Source organism: Antechinus flavipes, chromosome 2 (genome assembly GCF_016432865.1).
Source record: "Antechinus flavipes isolate AdamAnt ecotype Samford, QLD, Australia chromosome 2, AdamAnt_v2, whole genome shotgun sequence".
NCBI classification, from domain to species: domain Eukaryota; kingdom Metazoa; phylum Chordata; class Mammalia; order Dasyuromorphia; family Dasyuridae; genus Antechinus; species Antechinus flavipes.
In genome coordinates this window covers 524,067,576-524,085,628 of record NC_067399.1, presented here as the reverse complement: position 1 = coordinate 524,085,628, position 18,053 = coordinate 524,067,576, and the positions used below count along the sequence as shown (strand labels likewise).

General features: G+C 35.0%; 1 protein-coding gene across 1 annotated transcript in view; it reads left to right on the top strand.

Annotated features, from left to right (window-relative positions):
* GNB5 (G protein subunit beta 5) overlaps positions 1 to 13,705 on the top strand; it is a 50,195-nt gene extending 36,490 nt beyond the window's left edge. The window contains exons 8-11 of the mRNA XM_051980668.1: positions 4,590 to 4,638; positions 5,151 to 5,247; positions 6,579 to 6,745; positions 7,488 to 13,705. Of these exons, the coding sequence (XP_051836628.1) occupies positions 4,590 to 4,638; positions 5,151 to 5,247; positions 6,579 to 6,745; positions 7,488 to 7,499 (325 nt within the window). The 3' untranslated portion in view covers positions 7,500 to 13,705. The remainder of the gene's footprint in view (positions 1 to 4,589; positions 4,639 to 5,150; positions 5,248 to 6,578; positions 6,746 to 7,487) is intronic.
* The last annotated feature ends 4,348 nt before the right edge of the window (positions 13,706 to 18,053 follow it).

Genomic DNA, 18,053 nt, shown 5'->3' with positions numbered 1-18,053 from the left:
AGGCTGAAGAATCCTCCGCTGTCCAGCTGTGCTCCCAGGCCATGGTCCCAGATTGTCCTAACAGCAAGAAGAACCCAGCACACACCTGGCGAGAGTAGAAGCAGCGGGGCAGGGACATTATTGGCCAGGGCCTCCTGTTCCTGGTTTCTGCTCCAGGCCAGAGGGGAGAACCGAAGGTTACAGTCACTGGAGGGCCCTCAGGAAACAAGAACATTTCCAGCATAATATGGTTGGGAGCCCTAGTTGTGGTTAGGAGGAGGAAAGGAGTGCTTTGTTTGGACCCCAGAAAAAGTTTAGAAAAAAAGTCAGAAGGACCTGAGGCCAGCAGCACTATCCCCTGCAGCCTGGGACTAGAGAGACTAGAGATAACAAGTGCTAAAAATAAAAATAAATTAAAATTAAAATGAGTAAACAAATAAGAAAGAACCCAGGTAGACACCTAGAAAAGAATGTGTTCATTTTTAGGGAAGGATACTGAAATTTTAAAAGCGCATCCTACCCCAAAGAGATGATGTTAAATGGTCATGTGCCCCAAAATAATTCTTGCAGTAGCTTAAAAGGACTTTTTAAAAATCAAATAAAAGATATTGATTTAAAAAATAGGAAAAAATAAGAACAATTCAAGGAAATCAAGAAGATTATGAAAAGATAGTTAATCAGCCAGAAAAAAAGTTCCAGAATCTTAAGGAAGTTAACAACTAGAATTGGGTAAAGGAAAACAAATGATATAAGATACTAAAAAATAATAAAATTAAAAGAATGAAAAAAATAGAAGAAAATGTGAAACATCTCAGAAGAAAAACAACTGATTTGGAGAATAGATCAAAAGAAAACATAATAATTATTGGACTACCTAAAAACTACAATCAAAAAAAGAATCTTGATACATTACTACAACTATTAATTACAGCGTTGTGAATGGGATGAATTTGCCCATAAACCAGAAATGGATTACAAAATGGATTAAAAATCATAATCTGACAATATGCTGGTTACAAGAAATACATTTTAAAATGAGAGATACACAGAGTTAAAATAAAGATCTAGAGTATATACCAGGCTTCAGGTAATGCAAAAAAAAAAAAAAAAAGAAGAAGAAGAAAAAGGAAAAAAAGCAAGAATAGCAATCATGATCTCAAAGTCAAAGCTAAAATAGATTTAATTTAAAGAGATAAACAGGGAAATCCCATTATGATAAAAGGTACCATAGATGATGATGCAATATCAGCACCAAACTTATGTATATCAAATACCGTAGCATCTAAATTTTTAAAAGAAAAGGTGAATTAAGGTGGAAATAGATAGTAGTACTATAATAGGGGGGAATTTTAATCTTCTCTCAGAACTAGACAAACCTAATTAAAAAATAAATAAGAAAGAAGTTAAGGAAGTGAATAGAATATTAGATTAACTAAATATAATAGAGAAAGAATTGAATGGAAATAAAAAAGGAATACATCTTCCCAGTGGTACATGGTACCTTTACAAAGACTGGCCATATAGTAAAACCCAAAAAATTTATAGCTAAAAGCATAAACACTTCCTTTATAAACCACTATGCAATAATATATATATATATATGTATATGTATATATATATATATATATATATATATATATATATATATATATATATATTTAATAAGGAACCCTGGAAACAGAGAAGAAAAAACTAATTGTAGTCTAAGCAACCTGATTTTAAAGTGTTATGGGACAGGTCAATTCTCCAAGAGTCTCCATAGTTGTGACTCATAACATCTGAAGGAGTTACAGGGCAGCCTTTGCTGACTCAGGTGTTGCAGACTGGGAATGAGATTAATTGGAGGCAGAGGGAAGAGGAGAGAGATCAGACAACACAACAACCTCTCAGTGAGAGAGGTCAGAGAACAACTGCCTCTCAGTCTCCTTGTATCATCCTCTCACAAGAGGAGATCCATTCTGAGTTGGATCTCCAGCAGCCACTGTCAGGTGGCTCCCGTGACACAACATTAAAGAATATATGAATTAAGAGAATATTGCACACAGTAACAAGATTATGTAATAATCACCTGGGCTGGACTTGGCTTCTCTCAATGTGGTGATTTAAGGCAATTCCAATCTACTTGCGATGAAAAATGTTATCTGCATTCAGAGAGAGAACTATGGAGACTGAATATGGATTGAAGCATAGTATTTTGTTTGTTTCTTTTTATCTCATGTTTTTTTTTCCTTTTGGTCTGATTTTTCTTTCACAACATGACAAATATGGAAATATGTTTAAAAGAATTGCAAATATTTAACCTATATCAGATTATTTGCTGTCTTCAGAAGGGGGGAAATAAAGGAGGGAACAAAAAAAATTGAAACACAAAGTCTTACAAAAATAAATTTTAAAAAAATTTTAAAAATATATCAACTAAAAAACAAATAATACTAACAATTATTAATTTCATTAAAGAAAATGACAATAAAGAAACAACATGCCAAAACCTATGGGATACAGCAAAAGCAGTAATCAAAGGGAAATTTATATCTAAGTGCTTCTGTCAGTGAAAAAGAAAAAGAACTGACCAATGAACTGGATATGCAATTAAAAAAAAAACTATTAAAAGAACAAATTAAAAACCCTCAATTAAACATTAAACTGGAAATCCTAAAAATCAAAAATGAAATGAACAAAATCAAGTGTAGGAAAATCATTGAATTAATAAATAAAAGTAGGAGTTTGTTTTTTAAAAAATCAATAAAATAGATAAACCATTGATTGATGATTTTTTAAAAGAGAGAAGAAAGTCAAATTACTAGTATCAAAATTGAAAAGGATTAATATACCACTAATGAAGATTAAATCAAAGCAATTATAAGCAGTTATTTTGGCCAATTATATACTAATAACAACTTAAGTGAAATGAAAGAATATTTACAACAATACAAACTGTCTAGAGAAAATGGAATACCCAAATAGAGCTATTTTATGTTTGTTTTGTTGTTGTTTTGGTTTGGTTTGGTTTTTTGCTGAGACAGTTGGGGTTAAGTGACTTGCCCAAGGTCACACAGCTAGGAAGTGTTAAGTGTCTGAGGTCACATTTGAACTCGGGTTCTCCTGACTTCAGGGCTAGTTATCTATCCACTGCACCACCTAGCTGCCCCTAAATAGAGCTATTTTAGAAAAGAAATTGAACACATTACAATGAGCTACAGAAAAAACACTAGGACCAGATAGATTTACATCCATCTAGTTATATATTAACTTTTAGTTAGTATTTTATTTAGGATTCTTGCATTCATATTCATTAATAAAATTGATATATATTTCTCTATTTTTACTTTTCCTGATTTAGGTATCAATATCATTTTTGGTTCATAGATGGAATTTGATAGGATTCCTTATTTGCCTATTATTCCAAATAAGTTTAATATTAGAATTAGTCTTTAAATGTTACTATGCAAAAATCTTTTACTGGAAGCCTTTTCCATCACCTCTTAATTATAATGCCTTTTCTCTGTTACTGATTTCTTATTTATCTTGCATATAGCTTGCTTTACATATGTAAGGAAGGAGTGGAATGAGCCTCACATGTGTAGTAAAGGCTCCGATTTTTTTTTTCTTTTGACTTCATTAGATTTTAAACTCCTTGAGAGTAGGTACCATCTTTTGCTTCCTTTTGAATCCCCTGCACTTAGCAAAGTACCTGGAATATAGTAGGTGCTTAACAAATGTTTATTGATCAATTGATTGCTCTGGTTCTTTCAGTATCTCAAGGGTGTTTAATGTAACATTTAAGCTTTCCACATATTATCTCTTTTACATGTAACCCATCTCATTTTCCAGACATGTGCTATCTTTCACATCATTTCTAATGCACCAGTCATCACTGGTAATACGTTCTAGCCAGGGCTGGGCTGGTAAATGTTTTACAACTACCACTTCTCTGAGGGGGAAATGTACTCACAATATACTTTTAAATATAATCTGCATTGTTAATATTTTCTCTATCACTTTCTAGAATCAACAAAACAATAAATTAAGCCTTAATTTGTAGCATTTGCTGATTTCCATGAATTGATTCAGGCTGGATTTAGCACACTCTTGGCTATAGAACCTACCACAGTCTATCTCATTTTTTTCATTTCCCTTTGGGACACCTGTAATTATGATATTGTGATCATGACTTGCAACCAAATAACCACAAAGCTTAAGTACAAAAGACATAATAGAAAAGATGTGGTAGTAATAGGGACTAGGGCTGAGATTTCATTGATGTGGTGAATTTCTGGATGAGAACTCTCTAAGAAAGTTGACTGGCACCTTCTCTGAAGCTTGTAGTCTTAGAGAGTTCACTAGAGTACTAAGCACCTAAGTGACTTTCCCAGTATTAAAAGTCTTAAACTCAGATCTTCTAGGTTCCAAAACCAGCATTCTAACCACTAAGCTACTCTGCAAAAATAATGACCTGGCTCACAAGGTTGGAAAAAATGCCATCAATATGAAATTTCACACATCAAAAATGCACTAGAGAAGTACATAATTTTAGAGTGATTTGCCTGCTATATTACCTGATTAGTGATCTCTGTAGAATGATTTTGCAACCACAACTTTGTCTCTTACAGATATTATCCCAGTGGAGATGCCTTTGCTTCTGGTTCAGATGATGCTACGGTATGTTTCTAAGTTGCTGAATATTTGTTTTTGAAAGAGAAAATTATGTAGTAGAGTTTTCTAAGAAAAAAAATATCACTCTCATATGCCCTCTAAAACCCCTTTTCAGACAGGGAAAGCTAAGAGTTAACTTGGCTTGAATTCTACTTCTTTGTTAGAAAGTAAGAGTTCTTAGAAAGGAAGCAGATTATAAATCATTGAAAAGTAATAGTGATATATTTCTAAGTCAATGCAATATTTATATTTTTTTAAAAAGCACATGCAAGATCCCAAGAATTATTTATACCTTGAGAACTCCTTGACATTTTATACTTTCATAGAATCCACTGCCTCTTTCCCATTGATAATGAAGATGAATAGAAAAATGGGGAAAAAAAGTACTAAAGGGAAGGGGTAGGGAGGGTAAAAGACAGTGATCTTTAAAAATTGCACCAACCACTTGATTTGCCTGCCATACTTTATAAAGTTGCAATCAAAGTAAAAATTATTTTAAATCTTCATTTGAATTACAGTGTCGCTTGTATGACCTACGTGCTGATAGAGAGGTGGCAATTTACTCCAAAGAGAGTATTATATTTGGAGCATCCAGTGTGGATTTCTCCCTCAGTGGTAAGATCTGATTTCTTAGAATGTGTCATTTTGGATCAGAAACCTTGCCAGATCACTGGCACCAGAACTAAGAACACACGCAGGAAATAAACTTATATCCCCAGCACTCCTTCACATGTAATGGAACACTCCCCAAATGATCTGACATGTTGACTCATACCCTTCCTTATTCTCATTTTTGGGGTTATGAGGGAATAAAGGAAAAAAAAGGTTTTCCCATTCACAGTTTCCTTTTCTTTTTCTATCTCCTCTCTTCTCTTCTCTTCTCTTCTTTCTCTCTCTCTCTCTCCTCTACTTTAACATTGTGATTGCAATCTATTCATCATCTAGAATTTATTTGTCAGGTACAGTGTTAAGTGCTAGAGATTCAAAACACAAAAATAAAACAGTTTTTGTCTTCAAGTTGCTTACACTCCAGCTCTGCACTACCCACAGAAGTTGGCTGAACAGAGCAAATACCCCTTTTTCCTTGCCAGGACAAATAAAGGAAAACCTTTTCCCATTTCCTAAGGGAGTGACGTATTAAACTTTTCCCACCTGCACTCTTCTCCAGTAGAAAAAGCCCCATTTCTACCACAAACACACCCACCCACATACCTCTTAAAAAGGGTAAAGGACAGAGAACTATGTTTCCCATGTTGACCCTCATAAAGAAAGATTTGAGACAGAGCCTTTGCTAGCAACTAGGTATAACCTGAATTTAAGAAAGGAAACTGAACTGAACTAGAACAATCTACCAACCACTCTAAGAAGGGGAAATTAAAATTAAAAAGGTAATAACCTTAAACAAAGTTCTAGAAGGAAAAGAATCAATCTAGTGAAGTCAGGTTGAGAGCAAACCATTTCCATAAGCGCCTCGGAATTCCCCGTGATTTCCTGAGATTTCTGATTTCTTTCTTTCCCCTTCCCACCTCCACCCTTTGTTGGAGAACAGTTACACCACTTTGTAATAAAAAGTATCTGAAGTCTAGTCAATGAGATTAAACTCTGAAATCAGGTACATTTTGTATTTTATCTAAGGGTATCTACATCATGCCTAGTATAATTAAGGGAAGGTAATAATCTTGCACAAATAATCTTGCACAAATACAAGTAGCCTACAAATTGGTTGTTCTCTTGCTTTAGATCAACTTTTTAAACTCGCAACTCCTTTTTGCCCAAAGAATTTTAACATGACCCCAGGTATGTAGGTATATAAATCAAACATTTACTGATAATAAATCATGATTTATTATCATAATTTTGCAACTCCAGATGACCTAGAAAACTAAGGATCCCTAGTTGAGAACTTTTGGAAAGATCCTTCCATGTGAATGTCATTCCCTTTCTAGGTCGCCTATTGTTTGCTGGTTACAATGATTATACCATCAATGTCTGGGATGTATTGAAAGGATCAAGGGTATCCATCCTATTTGGACATGAAAATAGAGTTAGTACCCTACGTGTTTCCCCTGATGGAACAGCCTTCTGCTCAGGATCATGGGACCACACCCTGAGGGTAAGGGTCTTTTTCTTCTTACTTTGGAGATTGGAGACATGTAGCTCTGTTAGTTGAAGAGAAGAAAAATGCTTGGTCTTAGTATTCAAAGTAGACTAAAAGACAGAAGTTAGCTGGGTCAAATTTTGAATTCTAATTTCAATTATCCTAGTAACTACCTTCATTATGCTTCAGTGAAATGAGAGCCATGCTTGTTAAAATAGTTAAATAGGACAAAATCAGGTTTAATGGCAGAAGGGAAGAAGAAGGAAAGGAGGAAAGAGAGGGAGGGAAGGAAGTGTGTCCTAGGAGCCAAAATTATGAGCAAAGAGTAGAAGTTGCAGATGATACAATTTAGGTTTGATATCAAAAAAAGTTTCACAATGATTAAAACTATTGAAAAGCTGAATAGGCTGCCTACAGAGACAGTGGGGCTCCCCCTCAGTGGAACTATTTAAGCAAGAGGTGGTTGACCACTTGCTGAAATGTTAAGAGAAGGCACTCTTCTTGTTCTATTTGTGAGTTAAAGCAGGTAGCCTGTTAGCTCCCTTTTACCTCTGAGATTCTATAATCCTGTATGGTGTATGTAGTAATTAAAATATTAATTACAACATATGACTTATTTTACTTGGCCAAGTATAAAACTCTTGAGAATTTTGAAAGCAACAAACGTAATCCACTTAAGTGAACTTTTTATTTAAAAAAAAAAAATTCAAGTTTTTTAATGTCATAAACTAAAGACTGTGATTTTTTTTCTTTTCAGGTTTGGGCCTAATCTGTAGTATGTCTCCTAACAATGTGAGCCAATATATCAGATAAGCTATGGAATATAATTTGAAATACTCACCTGCAATTTCACATGCTAAGGAAACATCTTGGTAATTGAAACCCATCAAATGTCTCTGTATGCCATCCCATATTGATATTTAAAATTTGTCTACTAGAGATTTTAAGCCTATACTGCTTTGATAGTGTCATCTTAAAGTATAATGCTTTCTTTCTCTTGATTTTAATTATCTATAATTAGGAATTATTTATTCAACAAATTAAGCTTTTCTCTAAAAGCATTCTAAGACCAAATTTATTATTTCACATATCCTATATGATTTGGACTAACTTAATTCATTTTAGAGCAGTTAAAAATATCAGCTACCGATTATATCTGGATACAGCTTGACTTTTGAAAGCTTCCTGTGAGAATTATGGATTTCAGGTAATGAGTTAGAACACACTTTGGATGGTTTGTAAGGCAGTATTGTTGGAAGTTTATCCTAATATGACCACATAGTATCAGTTATAAAAAAGAAAAGTCTAGTGATAAGGTCTTTCTTATTAAGAATGACTAAAGACTCTTTTCCATCTTTTCTAATTATCTTTTTATAAAAAACAGCTTTCACTAGTGTGAACTTAATTCAATAAAGCAGACATGTATAGGGAAGTATGTGACCTTCTTTGAGGTCCCTGCCTCTACTTTCCTTCCCCCTCTTCTATGAGGGTTTAGAAAAAGCCTGAAGACCTCTTTTCCAGAGTCACCTGTGGATCTCTTTGCAAGGAAATAGATTACCTCATGAGAGTTTTCATCTAGGGCAAGAATGCCAGTTCTACACAGTTTCTTTTCCTTGCAAAGTTGAAAAGCTTAAAAATACATATTATTAATAAGCTTCATAAAGCTCTAAGCTTCTAGGCAATCCCCAGCCTAATAATTAAGAATATCAATCAGTTGAATTTGATAGTCAGTTATCACCAGGCTTCCTTATCACACTTTCTATAGCAAAAACATCAACTCAGGGCAAAATTTAAATTATTTTATTTTTATTAGCAATCCATCATTAAAAATACAAATAGCTAGTCAGCAGAATTTCAAATGGAACAAAGAAACTATACCATCTATTGAAATAAAAAGGAAGAAACAAAGTTGGATAAGTCTACCATTGTTCCAGAAGTTTTTTTATACAGATAGGGTTCAGACACTCCCTGTTAGATTCTCTTGATCTGGTCAACAAACCGGGAAAAGATAAAGGCTCCAACTTCAGGTCAGAGTCAGTCGACATCTTTCATCCAATATTGTTCATCCTCTCCTGTGATCTATCCCCAACTCTGCGTTTCTCTGCAGAGAGATCTAAAAGTGGCCTTCACGTCAGAAAAACTCCCCACCTTAGTTCTGATCCTGAGAGAGCTGCTTCTCTTCTCCATCTGCAGAGAACTATGATTCCTGGATCTTTAAGAAGGATCCAAACTTCACCAGAATGACTATTAGATGTGTTAGGTAACTCAAGGTATCATCTTCTTAGGTATGTTTACCCTCTTTTTGCATTTGTTTTCGATTCAAGGAGATATTCAGTGCTAAATATTAGTGTAGTTGTGATACTATTTCTCTCCCCCTCCCCCAAATAAACAAAATCTTTTCTGTAGAAAGAGGAAAAAAAGAAAAACTTTAAACTAGTATTAGGTTCATGTTTTTATAAACATTGTTTCATTCAATTGTATTTGGTCTATAAGAATTAGATTCATGTGACGTATCTGTTGAAGGTGAATCATATAAGCTAACTGAGGATTTCTAAATAATGATTAACTTACTTTCTCCATGTGTTTAGATGTCAATCGACAATTATTTATTAATTTCTGAGTCCTAGGCATTCAAAGACAAAAAAAAATTCTTTCCTCAAGATACTCATATTCTATCAAAATTACAAATCCTTCAAATGTTTATGTAAAACATACATAATCTACTAAAGAAGATGAAATAATCCTTTTGTTAATTGTCTGCTTAATAAAAAAAGACTCCTCCCAAATGGAGCTGGATGAGTCAGTCTTGCAAATAACCAGTCCCTGACACTTAAAAATACTTCCCTGGATTCATGGATTAACTGGTATGTAGATGCTAGGTTCCAAAGCTGAATGTATTCCTTGTGGAGGTGATCCAGAACCATGTTCTGCAGCTCTGAAACTAAATTCTGGTTACTTGTCATGGCTAAATACTATTTATTTATTATGTCATTCCTCTCAACAGTGTGCCAGGTCTTGGCATCTAATGGCTACTCCAAAAGCAAAGCTCATACTCACCCTTTTTAAAAACAGAACTTTTTACTTTATCTTCTATTTTTACTTCACCAAACATTTCCCAGTATTTCTCTCCTTCCTCCTTCCCAAAAAGCTATTTCATATAACAAAGAATTATTAGGAAGGAAGAAAGGAAGGAAGGGAAGAAAGGAAGAAAGGAAGGAAGGAAGGAAAGAAAGAAGGAAGGAAGGAAGGAAGGAAAGAAGGAAGGAAGGAAGGAAAGAAGGAAGGAAAAATTTCAGCAAAATTAATTAATACATTGAAGAAGTCAGAAAATATACACAGTGTTCATAGATAGACCTCTCACCTATGTACCTCCCACTTCTCTGAGACAAGTGTCTTCTCTTATTTCTTCTTTGGTGTCATGCTTTTTCTCTACAATGGATAGAAGATATACCCTTAACTAAACAAGGGATAGAATTGTAATTACAAAAAATAAATAATTTTGATTATATGAAATTTAAAAGCTTGTACACAAACAAAATTAATGCATCAAGGTTAAAAAGGGAAACAGTTTCATGGAAAAAAATCTTTATATCAAATTACTCAAATGAGAGTTTGGTATTCAAGATATATAAATAACTAATAGGGAGGTGTGTGTGTAAAATCAAAAGTCATTTCCCAACAGATAAGTGGTCTAAGGATTTGAACACAGAATTCTTATAAATACTATAGGAAAAAATGCTACAGATTACTAATAATAAGAAACATGTACATCAGAACAACAAGTTTTACCTCATACTCAGCAAATTGACAGAAATGACAAAAGAGAGGAAGAGTCATTGTTGGAAATACTGTATAAAGGAAAATACAATAGTAGGTAGTTAGTGGAGTGATGAATCAATACAACCACTTTTGGAAACCAATTTGGAATTATGTAAAATGATTAAAATGTCCATTTTACTAATAAACATAATCCCCAAAGAGATCATTAATAAGAAGAAAGTCACCAAATACAGAAGAATATTTCTATCAGCACCTCTTAGTGATATTAAAGAACTGGAAACAAAGTATGTACCCAATTACTGGAGAATTGTGGTACAAGTATGTAAGGAAATATTGTACTGTAATAAATGATAAATATGGTGACAATAGAGAGGCATGGAAATATTTACTTGAACTAATTGAGAGTGAAGTAGGTCCAAAGAAACCTAGATATACAATTACTACAATAACATAAAAGCAACCACAACAATAATAACCACAAAGCAATGAAAAGTGAAGTGAGAAACCCAAAGTACTCTCACTTTTTCCATTTCTGGGAAGCAATCTCCCATGATTTCCTACACAAATGGGCTTTGTGTCCTAATCCCCTCTTTCTGGAAAAAAAAGATTAAATTCCAAAAGACTCATCATCATGTTTGGCTATTATACAATGGCTTTTTTTTCTTTTTTGCCATAAAACCAGGTAATTATTAGCTATGAAGTTATAGAAGGACTGATGTAAATGTTATTGATTGAAGAATGAAAGGAAGACCATAAAGAAGGAATGAAAGATACAGGATTTATCATTACCTTAATCAAGCAACTAATAATTATTTATTATCCATTAACATACTGGTGTGCAAGGTACCATGCTAAACATTGAGGATTCAAGGCAAAAATAAATCAGTCCCTCTTGTCATGGAATTTACATAATAGTGAGGAGAAAAAAAAGAAAACGTAATACATATATCTAATTTAAAAGGTAGTCATATTATAAATGAATTGACCCTATTTTTTAAAAATAAGCAAGTACAGTTTTATGTTTTAAGTGTCTAAATGATTAGAAAATTTACTTCAACTTTTCCAACATTTTAAAGCTTTTTTTTCTAACTTGAATATGCTCTTTTTCATGAAAAAGTAGGATTGTGTTGTTAACTTTATAGTATTGTGGTTTCTCCATTTTTCAGATTTTGCCAAGTCTTTAAAAAACAAAACAAAACACTAATGCCCTCCTTTCCTTGAATCAAGTCAGCTATGTTTTTCCACTGCCATAGCCTTTTATATCACTTAACATCACAAGAAGCAAAAAATAAACATGGCAGCAATACAGTCAAGCAGTTCACTTATAAGTTGCTATAAGTCCAACTGACACTGGTTAGCATCTGTTTCCAGAAACAACTCCGGTCAAATGCAGAGTACCCAGTGATTCCCACCATTCTGGTCTTCCAAAATCAGACCCAGGCATTCTTTCGGGAAGTTGAGTCATCCCTTCTTGAAAACTGTATCAGACTCCTCAGGAACTTTCCAAATTGCTTATAACCTGATTACCTGGGACCAGGCTCAGGAAGCAATGGGGAGAAAGTCTATCGACAGACCCCCTCTGTAAGAGGAGGGCAGCAGCAGTTCCCTGTTTCTGAACGGCACCAGTTAGTTATTGAGTTCATTTTCCCCCCTTTGCTTTTTCCTCCCATCTGCCTTTTTTAGATGAGGCAAGCTGCTTAAGTATAGAAGTAGTTGTATTGTGTATATGTGTATTTTAAGGGACACAAAAACAAAACACCAAAAACAAAGACAAGAAACCATACTTTTATTTTATTATCCAAGTCACCTATGTGCTTTTCAAGAGCCTCAGTAATTTTGTTCAACTTTTTGCTCAGCAGAAAAATAAACTGAGCAGCTTTCTTAAAAAAGAAAGTAAAGTGGAATAAATATAAAAACAAAACAAATAAGCATAAGCCAAAGAAAAGATATGAGAAGATGAGAGGTCTCTAGGATGGAACTTTGCATATATTTTTAGATTTTCTTAATGTATTAATCAGGTTTTTTAAAAAATTCTTTGTTACTTGAAATGGCTCTCTAGGGGGGATGAGGGTTAGATATACTTGGAGAAATTTAGGTGATGAAGGAACAAAAGGTATTTATAAATTTTATTTTAAAAAGAAAAAAATGCATTCAATTTTTTTATATGCCAGCCAACATTAATAGTCAAAATACAACCACAAAATAGATAACTCAGTGTTTGGATAGACAATCAAAACTGTCAGTCAAATCAGCTTCTCAATGAGACACATGTATATTCACATATAAATATACTCATGTATTCATTCACATGACATATGTGTTCATACAAATATATGCATATGTAGTGTGGTAGAATTTAGACCTATTTTAGAAATTATCTAGTCTAATCCTCTCATTTTATAGATGAGAAAACTGAGGCCCACAGAGGTTGTGACTTGGATCACACAGCTGTTAAGTAGCAGAGGGAGGATTTGGATCTAGATCCTCTCACTCTAAATCCAGTGCTCTTGGCACTAACCCATGCTGCTAAACTAATGTGAACATCATAATAGGTTCCCCCCATATTTGTATCTCAACCATTTCCCCCAGTTAATTTGCCTTCACTCTCCTTGGCTCTCCAAGAACAGACCCCTTATGTATTTAGGTTCATCACTCCAGTTGACAATAGGGCAAAGAGTATATTCCTAAATATGCCCCAGAGAGTGTTGAATTATTCCCAGGATTTCTATATGGAACCCAGATGCTAGCCTAGATGCTCTGAATCGAGGCTGTAAGAATGGAGCCATCCTCCCTTCCAGTAAGTGGAGGAGGTCAGTTGCAAAGAAAGGAATGAAATGGGAATACTTTAACTCTCTTTGGGGGTGGCTGAGTACGTGTGAAAATCTTATTTTCTTGACTAACTCAATTACTTAAATGTAGATGGTCCCTCCAGCACTTCTTTCCCATCAAAAGTCAACTCAACCATTCTGCCACATTATGAAGAATGATCCTTTTGACAAATAAGATGCACTATGATGAAGTTTATGACATACCATAGAAAATTTGTCTTGTGAATGAGTTGCTTACACTGTATTTAATCTTAAGATGAATGATATTTAGTATTTATTGAAAAAATATTTGTTTTGAAATCTATACTGTGTTGAAACCCATGGATGGCCTAAATGTAATAAATTGTATTTTACATATTGAAAATAATTGTTGTATTTGTATTGACAGATTAGTTTTTTCCACTACTACTAATTATTATTAGGTCAAAGAGGGTTAACTTGATGAACTTTTTGAAACAAATGTCCACTTGCCAGGATTAGGGAACCATCCAAAAAAACAGTTTGGAAATGAGAGGGAAGACAGAAAAGAAGTGGCCTTAAAGCCAAGGACCAAACAGAAGATGTGGAAAGAACCAGCTACAAAACTCCTTTGGAAAGTAGAAACGGGGGGCAGTGAGGTCCTGGGCCTGGGGCCAGAAAGACGAGTTCAGGTGTGACCTTAGACATTTACTAGCTGTGTTACCCTGGACCTCTAAAATAGGGATAATAGTAACTCCTACTTCCCAGGGTAGTTGGGAGGATACTTAGGCACAATACCTGGCACTTCTGATGCTAGGTAAATACTAGCTGTGATTATTACTTTAAACAAATAAACATTTTTTTAAAAGAAAAATAAGAATTCTGTGTTTGATCACAGCTTTAGTTATCTGTTTGTGTTACATTCCCTTGCTAGGTCACAAGATTTATGAGACTGACACAGAGGGCTGGTAGAACTCTGGAAGTGGATGGAGTCAGGAAGGTGGGTTCAGAGTTCACCCTAGCTAGACACAGCTGTGTAACCTCAGGCAGTGTTTCATGTCCACAGCAGTAAAATTAGGGGATGGGACACGTGTCTCTGGGATGACTTCAAGGTCTAAATCTGTGATCTGGTAGTTAAGAAGCTTTCCTTTTAAAATGCAAATGTAAAAGGCAGCTAAGTGGTACAGTGGATGGAGTACCAGCCCTGAAGTCAGGAGAACCTGAGTTCAAATCTGGCCTCAGACACTTAACACTTCCTGATTGTGTGACCTTGGGCAGTCACTTAATCCCAATTGCCTCAGCAAAAATAAATAGATAGATAGATAAATTGGCAAATAAATAAATAGGTGAATGAATGAATGAATGAAATCTATCACCAGTAGTGCCGGTGATAGATGTTCTTGACCACTACATCCAAGGCCATCCTGGGCAATCAATGGACGGTGATCCTGACCTGTAAGTTGCCACTGGACTCCAGGATCTGGAGGCGCCTGCAAGCTTGATGACTCTGCACAGCTCTGCCTCCTCTAAGTCCAGATTCACTTGCAAGTCAGTACATCACCCTCATGATGCAATTGATCCTCTTTGAGAATCATGGACCAACTCAATGGAAATTACCTTAACATTTAGCCCTAAATCAGCTCTACAGGTATTAAAGAAACAGGAATTTGGAAGGCAGTGGGTGGAAGAGAGGTAACAAGAACTAGAAGCAAATTTTAAGCCATGGAGAGTTTTAGCCAATGAAAAAACATTTAAGGGAGTAAAAGCTTCCCATGACGCTTCACACCTCAGGCACTTACTTAACCCTGTTTCTCTCCGTTTCATCACCTGTAAAAATGAGCTGGAGAAGAAAATGGAAAACTTCTCCTTTGCCAGGAAAACCCCAAATGGGTCACAAAGATTTAGACACAACGGAAATAACTGAACAAGAGGCTCCCCAAAAATGAATATAAACTGCTTGCATTTTTGTTTTTCTTCCCGGGTTATTTATACCTTCTGAATTCAATTCTCCCTGTGCAACAAGAAAACTGTTCGGTTCTGCACATATATATTGTATCTAGGATATACTGCAACCCATTCAACATGTAAAGGACTGCTTGCCATCTGGGGGAAGGGGTGGAGGGAGGGAGGGGAAAAATCGGAACAGAAGTGAATGCAAGGGATAATGCTGTAAAAAATTACCCTGGCATGGGTTCTATCAATAAAAAATTATTAAAAAAAAAAAAAGAGGCTCCCCAAACCAAACTATATCTATTTTGCAGTTCTTTCTTATTCTTCTTGTTCAGCATGGATGCTTATGTAATCTGTGTGATAAAAGTTGAACATTCAAAAGATCTGGGTGCATTGTAGGGGTCAAGGGTTGGAAGGGGAGCTAAGCCTAGGCCTGTGGACTTCTGAGAACAGGGAACCTTCTATTGTGGAAATTGTTTCCACTAATGCAAAGCAACATCTTCTGCAAGATTGGTAGGTATAAGTCAGTTAGTTACCTGGGGTGTTAAAAGGCTATATTAAAAGCCCATTGTCACAGACCAAGTATATGTCAGAGGAAGGTTTGAACTTGTGTCTTTCTGACTGAGACTCCAAGCGGCCTCCATAGTATGGTCAGCTGGCATGATGACAAGCGATAGCTATCTGCATTTCCTGACCCCGGGATGGCTATCCAAGACAGGGTTTGTTCATCACCTATCAATTAGACTTGGGCCCATCCAGAGTAGAAACATAATTGAACTTTTTAAGAAGAAAAAAGCTCCATGTGAGAAATAATAGGATACTGTCTTTTAGTTCCTGTATTTTAAGAGAAAGGATAATAAAACCATCAATCCATCAACAAGCATTTATTAAATTCCTACCTTACTCTTGGTGTTGGGAATATAAATATATCCAAAAAGTTTCCCTATTCCCAAAGAAGTTTACCTTCTCACAGGGAGATGATAACACCCAAAAGTATAAACAGAATAAATAGTAACATGGTAGTCACCACCATTCTCACCACCATTTTCCCCTTCTGTTCTTTCTCATCCCACTTATCCAATCAGTTACTAAATCTTGCAGCTTCCTTCCCTGCCATTCTCATACATTTCTTTCTATCCCTTTACCAGGTGTTCATCACCTCTAACCTGACAACTACGTAGCTTTCTAGTTGTATTTCCTGCTTCATATCTCTCCTAATTAATCCATCTTCCATATAAGGTGATTTTCCTTGTTATGCCCCATACCCATTAAAGCTCAAAACCTTTTTACTATCTCTAGAATGATATTTGTTTGATATTTAAAGCTCTTTATAACTTGTTCCCACCCTATCTTCCTACTTTTAGCATATTATACCCCTCCACATTGTAATCCAACCATACTGACCTATGTGCAACTCCTCATGCACAATTCTCAATCGCCTATCTCCATATTTTTGCACTGACACTCCCACTTCTCATCAGTTCTATCTCTCAGAATCCTTAATTTCTCTTAAAATTCACCTCAAGCATCATCTCTTTCAAGAAGCCTTTTCCAGGCCCAGCACTTGATTATAACTTCCCTTTTAAGATTACCTTCCATGAACTTCCTTACTTATCAATATGAAACGATTGATATATTGTTTCCTCCATTAGAGTATAAGCTTTTTGAAGACTCAGACTTTTGTTTGACTTTTCTTTGTATTCCCAGCACTTAAAACAATGCTCCAGTACATAGTAAGCACTTAATAATTAATGCTATTGATTGAGTAATACAGTACAAAATAGTTAATAACAAGGTAATTATACTGAAATTCCCAGTAGCCTACTTGGGTTTAAGAGTGTTAGCAATTAGGAAAGAAATCAGGAAAGTTTTTTTTAATATAACTGATCAATATATATATATTTTTTAATGAAAAATATATACAATGTTTCATATCAATGTACATCCCACCCTTGAGGAGTGGAGGAAGGTGGTTTCTCATATCACCTTCTGACATGTAAAGATAGTTTTCAACATTCATTTTCCATCTCAGGTTTATTAGAATTGCCTTGAATCACTGTACTGGTAAGAAAAGCTAACTCTATCATATTTGAACATCATATAAACTTGCTTTTACTGTGTACAACATTCTCCTGCTTTTGCTCACTTTCCTCAGCATCAATTCATATAAGTTTCTCCAGGCTTTTCTGAAATCAGGCTTCTCATTATTTCTTATAGGATAATAATATTCCATTATATTCATATACCAAAACTTATTTAACCATTCCCCAGTTGAAGGGCATCTACTCAATTTTCAGGAAAGGTTTTATGCAGAAAGTGGTGTTTGAGCTGAATTTTGAAAGAAGAGGAAGATTTTATGAGACAGGCCATTTGGGATGCATTCCACTATAAATGCATAGAGATTGGGAAAGGAGTGTCATGTGTGAGAAAGAGAGAAGGCTAGCTTGGCTGGAAGGATAGATCAGGCCCAGAGTGTAGAGGGTTTTTAAAGCTCTTTATATTTGGTCCTAACAGCAAAAGGTAGTAAGTTTGATGAGTAAAAGAGTAACATGGTCATCTCTGTGCTCAAGGAAAATCACTTGGGCAGCAATGAGGAGGATGAACCAGAAAGACCAATTAGAAGACCATGGTCATAAATTAGGAGAGGAAAAGGGTCTGAACACAGGTGGTAGGTATATGAATAAAGAGAAGAATTTGGATGAAAGAAATGTGGTGGAAGTAGAAATGACAAGAGTCAGTAACTAATTGGATATGTGGGATTAGGAAAGGAAAACATTGAGGCTAATATCAGGTTATAAAACTGAGAC